This window comes from Erpetoichthys calabaricus, chromosome 17 (assembly GCF_900747795.2).
Source record: "Erpetoichthys calabaricus chromosome 17, fErpCal1.3, whole genome shotgun sequence".
In the NCBI taxonomy this organism is placed as follows: Eukaryota; Metazoa; Chordata; class Cladistia; order Polypteriformes; family Polypteridae; genus Erpetoichthys; species Erpetoichthys calabaricus.
This window is the reverse complement of record NC_041410.2, coordinates 97555355-97569972: the sequence shown is the minus strand read 5'-3', so window position 1 is coordinate 97569972 and position 14618 is coordinate 97555355. Positions and strand designations below refer to the sequence as shown.

The following is a 14618-nucleotide window of genomic DNA, read 5'->3' as shown; positions in this document are numbered from 1 at the left end:
CTGCGGCCCTTCAGGACAGTAGATTGAGGACCCCTGTCTTAGAGACTCAAGGCTGGGGGGGTGCTGTCAAAAGGCAGGGCCTGTTAAAGCCCATTGCAACACATCTTTGTGTGATTTTGGGCTATACAAAGATAAATTGCACACTATACAATACAATATGAGTGTCCAATTGTTGAATGAGGAAAAATGTAGAAATGAGAAGTTTCATTTTAAGGGATACAAAAGCAATGACAGTGTGCCAGTGTGTAGACATGAACACGAATTGGGATCGCTACAGTTCTACAGACGCCTCCAAGTCCGCTGTTTATTTGCAGCTACTTATTTGTGTCCCGTCAGTTACTTATTCACACGGCTTTTGCAAACCAGTTACTTATTCATCTTTAACAGAAAGACAGAATGTTCTGCAACGTATGCATTCATTTGTATTGTTCAATATTCCACATTTGAAATCTGCACAGGTACAAATGAGTTGCATCATGTTGAGCCACCTTCATGTTCACAGTTTTCTTACAACACAGATACCTTTGTTAAGATGCAGCTCAGCACCACCCGGCCCAACGTGGGCACCTGGGTCAAAATAAATAGCAAAGTTGGCACATTTCCATGTCTAATTAATGAGATGTCTATTGGACACTGTAGAGGGTTAACTGGCAGCGTGCCACCCTAATTTTCACAGTTTTGAGAAAAGACAGATGCCTTTGTTAAGATGCAGTTGAGTTTTACCCAGCCCAATGTGGGTGCCCGACTGCAATGAACTGGCACACTTCCATATCTAATGAATAGGATTAACTGGGGTTTTGAAAGGGCACTGTCAGAAATCTGCACTAAAATTAATAAACAACATGGAAGTAATGGAAACAAACGAGATTAGACAATCAAATGACACACATGACCACTCTTTTATATTTCGTAAAGACATTGACAGATAAAAATAAGTCAAATACGCGTAAACAGACTTCAGAAGTAGACAAGACAGCCTCAAGTAATACCCTGAACTGTTCTGCAGTTTTATCTTATTTACAGGCACTAACAGATATAAACAAGTAAAAATACAATTAAACAGACTTCATAAATGGATAAAATAGCCTAATTACACAAACGGGAATACCCCGCACTCCTCCGTTAATGAAGTATTAAATATTTTAATGCTACAACATTAATTTAAAATTGAAGGTTCATTAACAGAGTGAGTGGGTTTGTTGAATTCTATTTAACCCAATAAATAACAGGGAAAAAAATTCATTTTTATCAAAGTTAAGATTCTAGCATAACGGTGGATGTGGCCCGATTTCCGCAGAAACAATGAAAGGTCACTTCCGACACCACAGTGGCCGTCCGGCCCGACAGTGGGTCACAACACTAGAGGTGTCTTATTTTATTCACCTCCATCTTTCCATCAATCACAGTATGGATGCAGACAGCTTTGAAACGCGTCTGTGTTAAGTTTTAAAACGTTACGACTGGCCACTAGTTTATAACAGTAAACATGCAAGTCACTGAATTTGCCAGGCCTGTCTGCGAAGCCAAGGACTTAAGCTTTCATAGGAATGGAGTCGAGTGCCCTCTCCTGTAGTAGTGAAGACAGAGCTTCTTAGCAAATCTCACTAAGAAAGAAGCGTAGTGAAGCAAAACTCTGAGGAAACACGCAAATGTGCATGTGCAGGTGAGCGGTGCCACGCATGCTGTGTGGAGCCACACGGAGGGTTGAGCGAAGAAGGAAGAAAACTTGTCCTCACAGGTGGCGCAGTGGTAGTGCTGCTGCTTTGCAGTAAGGAGATTGTGGGTTGCTTCCCAGGTCCTCCCTGTGTGGAGAGCGCTTTGAGTAGTGAGAAAAGCGCTATATAAATGTAAAGAATTATTATTATTAAAGACGCACCGTGCGATTATCGGGGCTTCTCCATTGGTCGAGTAGCCTTAGCAGGAAAACAGCGCCTCTAGAGGCGAAAGTCAGTCAGGGTCAGTCAGTTAATAATCGTCACCGTCCCGTGACTTCAGACACCGGTATCATGTAAGTTGTAGCGTTTGTAATTGCATTTCACCTGTGAACTTGTTACAGCGCCTAAGCCTGCACTTAGCAAGGAGCGCGTAATAAAAATAAACTGACTTTGACCTCGAGCCGTGCCCTATTCCAGTCATTTACATCAGTCAGGAGGGTATATTTGCCAATCAAGGTGCCCAGGGCACATCTGGGTTGGAAAGCAACATGCAGAGCGCAGCATATCACATGCCAAGGAATGCACCAGATCCAAGCGAATGAGTGCTTCACATGGGTGATAAAGACAAATCAAATCAATTCATCCACTTCCGACAGCAGCTTCCAGCAAGGACACAAATTCAAAGGGTGTTATAGAGCTTACTGTCAGAAAAGGAATCAGTCAGTGAAACAGAGAGGTCACAGGACAAAGAGGACATTGAAAAGGGAAAAAAAAAACAAATGAAAGAAACACAAGAGGGTCAGTTTTCTATCAGGTGAAATGTTATCACAGCTGAGGTGTGAAGCAGGGGTCCCAGTAACCTCAAGGACTCATAAACCCATACCTAGCATTTGAAGACCCGTCTAAATCTTCCTCGTAGACTGCTTTAATGACTCTGTAATGTACTTGTCTTTTGCTTCTAACACTGGATGGCAGCTCCACACCTTAACTTCGTCAGTGCCACGGTAGAAAGTGTCCCGTCGGCATTCTGTTATCTGATCAAAAAACAAACAAACAAAAAAAAAACACGCAAGGCTTCATTCATTTTGAAATGCAACAAAGCAAAGGAAGTTTTCATTGTTTTGTAAATAAAGTGACAAAGAACGAACACAGAGCAGAGCCGTGAACATAAACACAGACTGGAAAAGAAGCGTTTTAGGTATCGGTACAAGTCAAAGGGAACAGGTGGCCGCTGCACATAATAATTTGAGCAAATAAAAGAAGAAGACAAAACCTGGCCAAGGGCACAGTAAGAATACACCAAATATACCAACATTTAACCTTTCATGGACACAATTTTTAGGCTCCCCGACTGTTTCACTTTGCATGGTAGACTCCATCTGAGCCTTCTGGTGGTTGACACTGAGGCCTTACACATCTCCAGTCTCTGCAAATCACCCCACCAGGGGGCTGGAGAGTGGCACAGTGGCATAGTGGTAGCAAGTAAGCAGTAAGGAGACCAGGGTTCACATCCAGAATGCTCCTTGCATGGAGTTTACATGTTCTCCTTGTGAATGCCTGTGTTTTTCCCAACAGTCCAAAGACATGCAGAATAAGTCAATTAGCACTGATAATCATGCCCTAATGTATGTGTGTGCTCACCCTGAAATGGACTAGTGCCCTGTCCAGGCATTGTCCCTGCCTTGCACCCTACACTTGCAGGGGTTGGCTCCAGCCGCCCCACAAGAACCAGACGTGGACATGCGTGCTGTACGCAGATTAACTCAACACAAACAACTCTAGATCTGTGAGACTTACAAAATAAAAAGGTGGGTCACTCTAATGTCACAACATATGCCTCAAACAAATCATTTTATTCTTTATAAGCACCTCATTATCACCTTAGTGTAAATAAACATTTATAGAGTGAGACTCTTATAATTCATATACTAGCAAGCTCAGATAGAAAAGAAAGGCACTGTATAATGATAGATAGATAGATAGATAGATAGATAGATAGATAGATAGATAGATAGATAGATAGATAGATAGATAGATAGATAGATAGATAGATAGATAGATAGTGCCCTATCTATCTATCTAACAGATACACACATGTAAAGGCACTACATACAATATTTAGTGCCTTTTGCATCTTTCTATATAAGAGAGATAAATACATAACCTGATTACATGGACATTTTTAAAATAAAACCTGAAAGGTTACTGTAACTTTATAAATTAAAACTCAAACTCTTATCAGTTCTCTTTTTTCATTTTTCTATTGTCAATCACCATTACGGCTCATTATCTGAACTCTATGAAAACTCTATGAACCCCTGAGGTTCATTTCACTTTGACTGCTCTCTGTCATTTTTCCATCAATCCTATCATATGGCAGCTCTACTGCTTGCCCTTCTTCTTCTTGGTTCGGGTCTTCCTCTTAGTCCGAGAGTCAATGATCTGCTGAGACTGCTGCTTCAGCGTACTGCGGGTGATCACATCAGTTTCATCATCATCACTCTCATCATCTTCTGGAAATAAAATAGAATGAAGACATAAGTAAGAAACCATATGAACGGGACACAAAAATTTTCACTGCCCAGAAGAACCCAAGTAATGCAGCACGGTGAAATGAGACCCTTGAGTAGGAGACCACCGTAAGTGTTATGTATATTGTGTTAGTGGATCTACTTTTTTGTGGTGTATGTATACTGTTAACCATTATGTGTGCATATGTGCATTGATATAAGTTTTTCTTTTTAATTACCTGTTGTATAACCAAGAAAACTTACATCAATAATGATTAACAGTATACATAAAACACAAAAAAGTAAATCCACAAACACAATATACATAGCAATCATTATGTGTGCTTATGCGCATTGATGTAACGTTTTCTTGGTTAGTTAGTTGATAGATAGATAGATATAGATAGATATAGATAGATAGATAGATAGATAGATAGATAGATAGATAGATAGATAGATAGATAGATAGATAGATAGATAGATAGATAGATAGATAGATAGATAGATAGATAGATAGATAGATAGATAGATAGATAGATAGATAGATAGATAGATACTTTATTAATCCCAATGGGAAATTCACATTCTTCAGCAGCAGCATAATGATACAATAAACAATATTAAATTAAAGAATGATAACAATGCAGGTGAAAAACAGAAAAACAGACAATAACTTTGTATAATGTTGAATGTTAACGTTTACCCCTCTGGGTGGAATTAAAGAGTCGCATAGTTTGAGGGAGAAACGATCTCCTCAATCTGTCTGTGGAGCAGGACAGTGACAGCAGTCTGTCGCTGAAGCTGCTCTTCTGTCTGGAGATGATACTATTAAGTGGATGCAGTGGATTCTCCATAATTGATAGGAGCCTGCTGAGCGCCCTTCGCTCTGCCACAGATGTTAAACTGTCCAGCTCCATGCCAACAATAGAGCTTGCCTTCCTCACCAGTTTGTCCAGACGTGAGGCGTCTTTCCTCTTAATGCTGCCTCCCCAGCACACCACGCGTAGAAGAGTGCGCTCGCCACAACTGTCTGATAGAACATCTGCAGCATCTTATTGCAGATGTTGAAGGACGCCAGCCTTCTAAGGTAGTATAACCGGCTCTGTCCTTTCTTGCACAGCGCATCAGTATTGGCAGTCCAGTCTAATTTATCATCCAGCTGCACTCCCAGATATTTATAGGTCTGCACCATCTGCACACAGTCACCTTTGATGATCACTGGGTCTGTGCCTCCTAAAATCCACCACCAGCTCTTTGGTTTTGCTGGTGTTCAGGTGTAGGTGGTTTGAGTCACACCATTTAACAAAGTCATTGATTAGGTCCCTATACTCCTCCTCTAGCCCATTCCTGATGCAGCCCACGATAGCAGTGTCATCAGCGAACTTTTGCACATGGCAGGACTCCGAGTTGTATTGGAAGTCCGATGTATATAGGCTGAACAGGACCGGAGAAAGTACAGTCCCCTGTGGCGCTCCTGTGTTGCTGACCACAATGTCAGACGTGCAGTTCCCAAGACGCACATACTGAGGTCTGTCTTTAAGATAGTCCATGATCCATGCCACTAGGTATGAATCTAATCCCATCTCTGTCAGCTTGTCCCTAAGGAGCAGAGGTTGGATTGTGTTGAAGGCGCTAGAGAAGTCTAGAAACATAATTCTTACAGCACCACTACCTCTGTCCAAGTGAGAGAGGGATCGGTGTAGCATATAGATGATGGCATCCTCTGCTCCCACCTTCTCCTGATATGCAAACTGCAGAGGGTCAAGGGCGTGTTGAACCTGTGGCCTAAGGTGGTGAAGCAGCAGCCTCTCCATGGTCTTCATCACATGTGATGTCAGAGCAACAGGCCGAAAGTCATTCAGCTCACTAGGACGTGATACCTTTGGGATTGGGGTGATACAAGATGTTTTCCAAAGCCTCGGGACTTTCCCCTGTTCCAGGCTCAGGTTGAAGATGCGCTGTAGAGGGCCCCCCAGCTCCGATGCACAGACCTTCAGCAGTTGTGGCGATACTCCATCTGGACCCGCTGCTTTGCTGGCACGAAGTCTCCTCAGCTCTCTGCTCACTTGCGCTGCTGTAATTATGGGTGGGGATGTCTTTCCTATGCTGGTATCAGCAGAAGGATGTGTGGAGGGTGCAATACTCCGAGGTGAGAGTGAGAGTGGGTCAGGGTGGTCAAACCTGTTAAAGAAGTTGTTCATTTGGTTTGCTCTCTTCACGTCTCTCTCAATGGTGGTACCCCGCTTCGAGCTGCAGCCAGTGATGATCTTCATCCCATCCCACACTTCCTTCATGCTGTTATTCTGCAACTTCTGCTCCAGCTTTCTCCTGTACTGCTCCTTCGCCGCCCTGAGCTGGACTCGGAGTTCCTTCTGCACGCGCTTGAGCTCATGCTGATCACCGTTTTTAAAAGCCCTTTTCTTCTGGTTCAAAAGGCCCTTGATGTCACTTGTAATCCATGGCTTGTTGTTAGCATAGCAGCGTACAGTTCTTACTGGAACTACAATGTCCATACAGAAGTTGATGTAGTCAGTAGTGCAGTCAACAACTTCCTCAATGTTCTCATTATGAGATCCCTGCAGGATATCCCAGTCTGTAGTTCCAAAAAGTTCTCTCAGAGTATTCTCAGCCTCCGGGGTCCACTTCCTGAATGATCGTGTGGTTACAGGTAGGACTCTAACTTTTGGTTTATAGTGAGGCTGAAGCAGAACCAGGTTATGATCTGCTTTCCCAAGCGCAGGCAGCGGGGTGGCGCTGTATGCGTCTTTAACGTTTGCATACAGTAAATCAATAGTCTTATTTCCCCGGGTGTTACAGTTCACATACTTGGAGAATGCAGGTAATGTTTTGTCCAGCGTCACATGGTTAAAGTCTCCAGCGATTAGCACAAGCGCCTCAGGGTGCTGCGTTTGTAACTTAGCAACAGCAGAATGGATGATGTCACTCGCTGACTCCTCGTCCGCCCAAGGAGGGATATACACGATGACAACAATGACATGTCCAAACTCTCTGGGCAAGTAGTAGGGACGTAAACTTACGGCCAACAGTTCGATATCCCTGCAGCAAGTGGAGATTTTGACGTTAACATGTCCAGAGTGACACCACCGTGTATTAACATAGAGAGCGAGTCCTCCTCCTTTGTGCTTCCCACAGGTACTTGCATCTCTGTCCGCTCTAACTGTGCTAAACCCGGGTAGCTCCACGTTGGCATCTGGGATGGTGTTATTTAGCCAGGTTTCGCAAAAACACAACAAACTGCATTCTCTGTAGGTCCTGACATTTTTCACCAGCGCAGCCAGTTCGTCGATCTTATTTGAGATTGAGTTTACATTCCCCAGAATCACAGAAGGCACCGAAGGCTTGAAACGCCACTTTCTCACAAGCCGCTTCATTTTTAGCTTACTGCCGGTTCTGCTGCCACGATACCGCCTTCTTACCTCGTCGGGTAAATAGGGAACCACACCGGCACTGGCATTTGTTCTCAGCGCTCGAAGTTGAGTACTTGAATATGCGAGTCTCGGCGTGTAAAAATCCATGCCCACGTTGTAAAAGTAAGTGTGTCCAGGGAAGGAATCCACATAAAATAAAGTGGTAGGAGTGATCAATAAATAAAAATAGAAAAATGAAAGTAGAAAAGTACACATACATATACAGTCATACACGGAGCTGCTGAAAAGGTAAATAAAAAGAAAATAAATAAAAAGAAAAAGAAAAACATGGAAAGCGGCTATGATACAGTGTTTCTCAATTTTATATAAGGTAGAATGTGTAAGACACAACAATAAGTATATCAGATACCGATGGATGATATAACATTTCTCATAATGGTGCAGGCTGGGTAAGGTGCTATACAGAATAAAGAGTAACTGACAGATATGCAGGTATCCTAAGCCAGGGACTCAACTCACCGTCATAGAGATCTTGCTTCTGGGCCTCTGGCAGCTTGATCCTCATGTTGGAAGCTGGCAGTTTCCCTTCAATACTTGCATGGAACTGAAAGACATGACAGCATGAGAAATAAGAGGGTCTTCTATGCACTGTGCTATGTGCACCTCACTGACATGGCATGAAAAGGAGTCCACATGAGCCCACCCAATCCAGAGTGGACTGACTACAAGAATGGAGAGAACTCAGAAAAGATTATTCTAAATTCTTCGCCTGTCAAATGAGCATCTACAGATGACAAAACAATTGTCATCCTGCGCAGCAGCGGTTCAGAGGTCATTGAAATTGGAAGAGCAGCTGTATGGGAAAATGAAGACCTGAAACGCCTTTGTTGGAATGAATGACACTTTGATACTCCTGGTTGTTATACATGCCTATTGACATTACTGTTTTTACTAACATTATTTTTATCATTATTTTGGTCACACCATTTTGTTTTTTGTTTTTTTTTTTGGTTGCTGCCATTTTCTGACAACTGCTAGGCCTGCTGCCAATCATGTAGACATTGAGACACAGCTGGAAACTGTGGACAAGTTTCCCCCAAATGTTACAAAGTGTTTCTTCTTTTGGAGAACCACAGACATGTGGAATAAGTGACCAAATAGTGTGGTGGCCATCAGGACTGTGGTGACCTTCAAATCTAGATTCAGTGTTCTGAAGAATCCAGCAGAAAGGCACTGGCCAACATTTTGGGTTGAATGGCCTGTTCTCGTCACAGATGTTCTAATAACATATTTAAGATGGCAATGCATTGTTTCTGGCACCCAACCTTTCAGGCTTACCACTGAATTATGTGGACTTCTAGTGACAGTGCGGGGCAAATAAAACAGGTTAGTAAAAAGGGGACCGACTTTGGTTCAAATTATTGTGTTCTGACGTCTGCCTGTTTCATTTCTAATGGGCATTTTTACACTCACACGCCCGTTTGTTTTGTGCTGAATCAGCTTTGTATTCTCTTGATATAAATATGTGATATGAATATATATTCTTATGAATATTTTGTTGGAATTGTGGCTTGGAATTCTGACAAGAATTTTAATTTTCTTTGATGGCCTATTTGTAATGGATGCATTTTTTGTACAATAAAGTATGTTTTAAGGGGATTTCATTTAGTTTTGTATTTTGATGGTCACTTCACTGAACAATAAGCCTACTTAATTTCATTTTGCTAATAAAAATGATCACAAAGCACCTGTGGTCTGCAGTTTAATTGTAAAAATGCTACTTTAATATGGAACATGAGGCTTCTGCATGACAATATAAAAAGATAAAGAAAACAACTCATAATGGCCATCAGAATCGGCCAATTCTAATAACATGAAATCAGTGATTGTCACTGGCTCAGAAAACACCAGCCTCCCTAATATTTACTCTCTTGTAGCCTGCTATCTGAACATCAACTCTATTGTGCCTCAAATCAAATACCTTCTGTCTATAGGCCTGTAAATATTTGTTAATAATGTGCATTTTGGAATGTGTATCGATTTTCACCTCAAATTTATTTTTGTTCTCTATGTTCCCTTTGAACCTAAATTGTCAAAATTAATAAAAATGGTACAGTGACAGAGGGAGAGCGCTCCTGCCTTGCAATAAGGAGACCAGGGTTCGCCCTTTGCCCATTATGCGTTCCTTCCGGGTGCTCCGGGCTTCTCCCACAGTCCAAAGACATGCCGATCAGGTGAACTGCATTTGCTAAATTGGCCTTTGTGTCTGTTCACTCTGTTTAGGTGCTGTTCCTGCCCTGTGCCCAATTGCTGGCATAGACTCCAGCTGCTCTGCAACCCTGCACTTAGATAAGCAGGTCAAGAACATGGATGGATGGAAATGAAAGTGACAAAGATTCTCCTACACTTTAGATTTGCCCATTTCCAAGTATTGGCCCTCACCTCCTCTTCTTCCATTTCCTTCAAGACCACCGCCAGGTCTTTGCCCTGAAGCTCCTCCATCAGCTGCAGCAGCTTTTGCTCTGAGATCGACAGGAGGTCCAGGACGTACTCCTCAGAGGAAGGGGGCAGCTGGACTGTCGGTAGATGACTCCTTGGCTGTGAGAAAACATAAAAAAATACAATTACTGGCACACATTTGAGGAACAGAATCAACTTTTTTTGGTAATGAGAGATGCCTGCCACAGGTGAAAAGGAGCGAGAACTCAAAATCCTATAGTGAGATATGGGGAGGCAGTGGTGAGGACTGAGCCTTGTGGTTTTATATAGTGCCCTTTACTATCCTAAAGTACTGTAAAGGTACATTACAATGTGGCCCTGACAAGTGAATCGGCTCTGGTTAACTCATTGAATTATTGTGGAGACTGAATCTCATAGTTTTATATAGTGCCTTTCACCGTCCTAAACCACTTAAAATATACAATACAATGTGAGCCCCAGCAATTAAACTGACTTTCTGTTGTTCAATCAATGAACCGTTGATAGAGACTGGTCCTTGTGTTTTTATATTTTGACTTTCATACAAATATCAAGTCGATGCAGGCTGAAGAATGTGATTCTGTATAGTGACTTTCAGCACTTTGAGCTACATTTTTTGTATGAAAATGTGCTATATAAATAAATGTTGTTGTTGACTTTCACCATCCTTCTGATATGTGAACCCTGGCAGACGAATTCACTCACTCTGGTTCATGCAATGAGTTGCTGGTGGGAACTGCTGCTTTTGGTTTTATATAACACCTTTCACTGTGGCGTGCTTTAAGCATACAGTACGTTTGTTTCTGTATTTCTGAAATGTCAGTTAGCCAAGCGGGCTCATCATTACAGGTTTATATAGTGCCTTTTATACTGAGTGCCATCCTGAAGTCTAATACAGGTAGAGTACTACTGGAGCAGTTGTAATGACGGATGCTTTTGATTATATAGAATTCCTTTCACCATACTATGCCACATCAGACTTGCACTACAGTGTGAATTCTGGCAGGTTAATGGACTCAGTCTGCTTCAGTCAATAGGCTACTGGTTTGGGACTCAACTTTGTGATTTTATATAGTGACTTTAATAGTGATCAAAATCCCAAGCCATCATATGTTAGTCAAAGTTATATTAAAATTATTTTATCATCGTAGCGAAAGCCATTAAAAGAGTCTTAGCTATGGTGCAGTTGTTTCTGCTGCTCTAGAAAGTTAACTTAGCAGCTCAGGTTCAGACAAGGGGCCAGTTTTACATTCGGACCTGAGCCTTTATGTTTCTATGCAGTACGTTTATTTCTGTATTTCTATATGATTCGTGCAGGGAGAAGAAATGAATGACCAGACTAGAAGTTTTCAAACTCCTTTAGATCTGCAAGTTTGTGCTTAGCCACAAGGCGGAACTCCTTTTGCAATGTAAAGCCACACAAAGAAGACAATGAATGAGAATGAGCTCCGACACTAAGTGAACAATATGAATGGTACGTTCAAGATCCTCTAAATGTAAAGTGCAGACCTCCAGATCAAGATCTGCTGGAACATGAGGCCATTGAGTAAGGCCATTTATCATTTCTCATATTATCCATCCTGGAAATAAAACAGAAACTCCCAAAAAGGGAGCCGATCACACCACCTACACTTTTGGAGTCTTATCAGTTTTATGATTTATTGAGGTCAGCATTTCATACCCGCATCCCTTTTTTTAAATTTGTTACACACAGAATCCTTTCCAGACTGCTTGCCAAAAGTAAATGCAGCCGCTGTGATAAAAGACCCTGTCTTTCCAGAATGGCTGGTCCTATCTCGCACATCCGCATTACAAAACCTTCACCCTCATACAGGAGAGCCATTTAGTGCGACTGAAATGACTTTTTGTAAAGTGAAAGGTGCTATATGAAACAAAGACTTGCTGGTTCAGTATCTGTCTGATGGCACACAAAAAAGGGGGACAATAAAAAACAAACCGTCAACGATTACATTGACTGATTTTTAAACCAATATCTGAGTGCATCTTCTTTGAAAGGCAACACATGAAGATGAACTATTTATGATAAATAAACTATCCTGGGGAGACCCAAGAAACAAAAAAACTGAAGACCAGATTGTTCATCTTAACTATTTCATTAATGTTTATTATTCTCTATCACAGCATATACTGTGAAAGGCTGTATATCCAATAATCTCTATCCTAAGCACTGTATACAATATATTAATCTCTGATTGGTTTATCCTAAGCACTATGATCAATAATCTCTGACAGCATCTATGATAAAAGGGACTATATACAAAAATGTACTATTGTTAACATTTTTTTTGTTTGACAGCATATACTATGATAAGAAATTGCTATTACATATAGTGCCTAACTGTTAACGCCTATTCTCCTGCATTAGCGCCTTTTCTATGAAAGGCACTTTAAAGTATTTTTTTTGCTTGAGTGCAGCTGCCCTCCGCAGTTCTTTCTGCGTTTGTTTTGCTTCTCCTCCTCAATAAAATGCCTCGACATGAATGCACTCTTTCATGTCTAATTAGGAGGCTGCCTGTTCATTAAAATTCAATTACTTCTAATGTCACTGCTGCCGTCAAGGGGAAAGCAAAACACAAAAGCAGCCATTAACGTCAAGTGCAGCCTGTTGATTTCTCGCTTTTTTCACTAATCCTGAGAGTTGTGCTGCTTTTTATTGAGTAAAAGTCTGCTTGCCGGATGAGGCAACGTCACTAATGCACTCCACGTGGATGAGGGCACAGGGGGCTAAGGAGCTGGCCAATGCCAGCAGGACATTTGATGGATGGGAAGGGGTAGGTGTCAGAGGTGGGTGGGGTCAGATGGCCAACTGTTACCATTTAGCGCTCACATTACACCCCACTATACTAACCCCTAACATTAACTTCTGTCCTAAAACTCCACTGACTTCATGGTGCTGATATATTTTTGATTTGTGGTACAGTAGGGGGCGATATTTACCACAGATAATAATAATACATTTAATAATAAGAATACATTTTATTTATATAGCACCTTTCCCATGCTCAAGGCACTGAATAAATGAAGATGATGAATAAATAAAGAATATAATTATTAGCAAACTCATTAAATAATAGACATTTAAAGTTACACCTTACTTATATGCTAACACTCGGACATCCTGTACTGTTGGAAGGAATATTAAATACAGTAAGGGTCTGACATCCAACCCCGATCCCACCTATATCAGTCCCCATCACATCCCATAGTGAGAGCTAGCTCAATAAAAGACCACCTACAATCTTGACGTGCTGCATTTTATCGGCCAGGTGCTCGATGCCGGCCCGCACATTGCTCAGGATGCGCGTCAGCTTCTCCACATTTTCCTTGCCATCATCACGACGCTTTTCTTCGGCTTGCAGGTGGGCAGCGAGCTCTTCCAACATCTGTTGGCCTCTGAGCGGACAGAAGTAGAAGAATTAGAGCGGGTCAGCTTTCGGTGGACAACAATGGATGGAGGAACAGCAGGGCAACAAGGAGAGAAGACAGACGTCCAAATGGCCACATACCTAGGGTAGGAAGCCAAATGAATGTGAGGCAGTCTAAGAAGATAAAATGGGCTCAATGTTCAAACACAATAGGGAGGGCAATCCTAACATCTGACAATCAAAATGCAGGCTGCAATGTAGAAAGCTGGGCAGGACGGGGAAGATGTGAGAAAACTGTAATGAAATCTAACTGAACCTAACCTAATATTCACAAGCTCATGGGGAATTGAAACCTATAAGGCCAGGACCAGCCAGTCCATCACTCAAACAAACACACAATTTAGAGTCGCCAGTCAAGTTAACAGTAAAACAAGCACATTATTATTACTTGTTATGTTGCAACTTACGACATTTGAGATATAAGTTGTTGCATTTCTTTTGTTTTTCCAATTGGAGCACAGGAAGGTGAAGCGACTTGCTCATAGTCGCATAGTAGCAGATTTAAAGCTACAATTTCCGGGTTCGAAGACCAAAACCTTACTCAGTACGCCGTGCTGCCTGTCTCTATATAAACATTGACTGGATATGGGCTTCTTTGAGACTGCAGTACTAACCATTGAGCCACCATGCCACTCAGGAGACTCAGTGCTGCTGAATGGCATGCTGCTTGGTGCTCAATACCCAGGCTACTGGCTCCATGAAGCAGTGACGTGAAGCACTGTGCCACTCTGTACTCCAATTTCTTCATGCCACAAGAGGGTGCTGTTTGCTCTTGAACATTTATTTCTTTAGATCCTTTTTTCTGCAATCTTTCTTTTGTTGTCTTTGGTAGATAGTTGTGGTGATTGAAGAAATGGAATAAGGAGATGTCTTCATAGTGAATGATCTGCTTAATCCTGTATTCCAGTACTTATGACAAACACAATTCAGTCAAGCAACAGCCGTCCCCAACTATAACAAATGGCAGTGTGGGTGCATCATCAATTAGTATGAAAGATCAGACGACTGCAGTCAGTCCACCTTGTGAAGCTCAGGGGGCAGGAAACAGACAAGCATGACAGGCAGAGACATTTAAAACAGAAGAAGCAGCACTATACTGTGAATGTGCCTTATAATAGAGCATACAGTTAAAGGCAATGT

The 14618-nt window shown here is 41.9% G+C and overlaps 1 protein-coding gene across 2 annotated transcripts in view; it reads right to left on the bottom strand.

Moving 5' to 3' along the window:
* Positions 1-3755: 3755 nt before the first annotated feature.
* Positions 3756-14618, bottom strand: part of odad3 (outer dynein arm docking complex subunit 3) — a 36667-nt gene continuing 25804 nt past the window's right edge. Inside the window, exons 10-13 of one of the 2 annotated variants that reach the window (XM_028823587.2) lie at positions 13290-13446; positions 9997-10152; positions 8074-8158; positions 3756-4165 (exon numbers count right to left, since the gene is read on the bottom strand). In XM_028823587.2, coding sequence (XP_028679420.1) covers positions 4038-4165; positions 8074-8158; positions 9997-10152; positions 13290-13446 — 526 coding nt within the window. In that variant the 3' untranslated portion in view covers positions 3756-4037. Of the gene's footprint in view, positions 4169-8073; positions 8159-9996; positions 10153-13289; positions 13447-14618 lie in introns of both variants that reach the window. The other variant, XM_028823586.2, reaches the window with a different exon arrangement.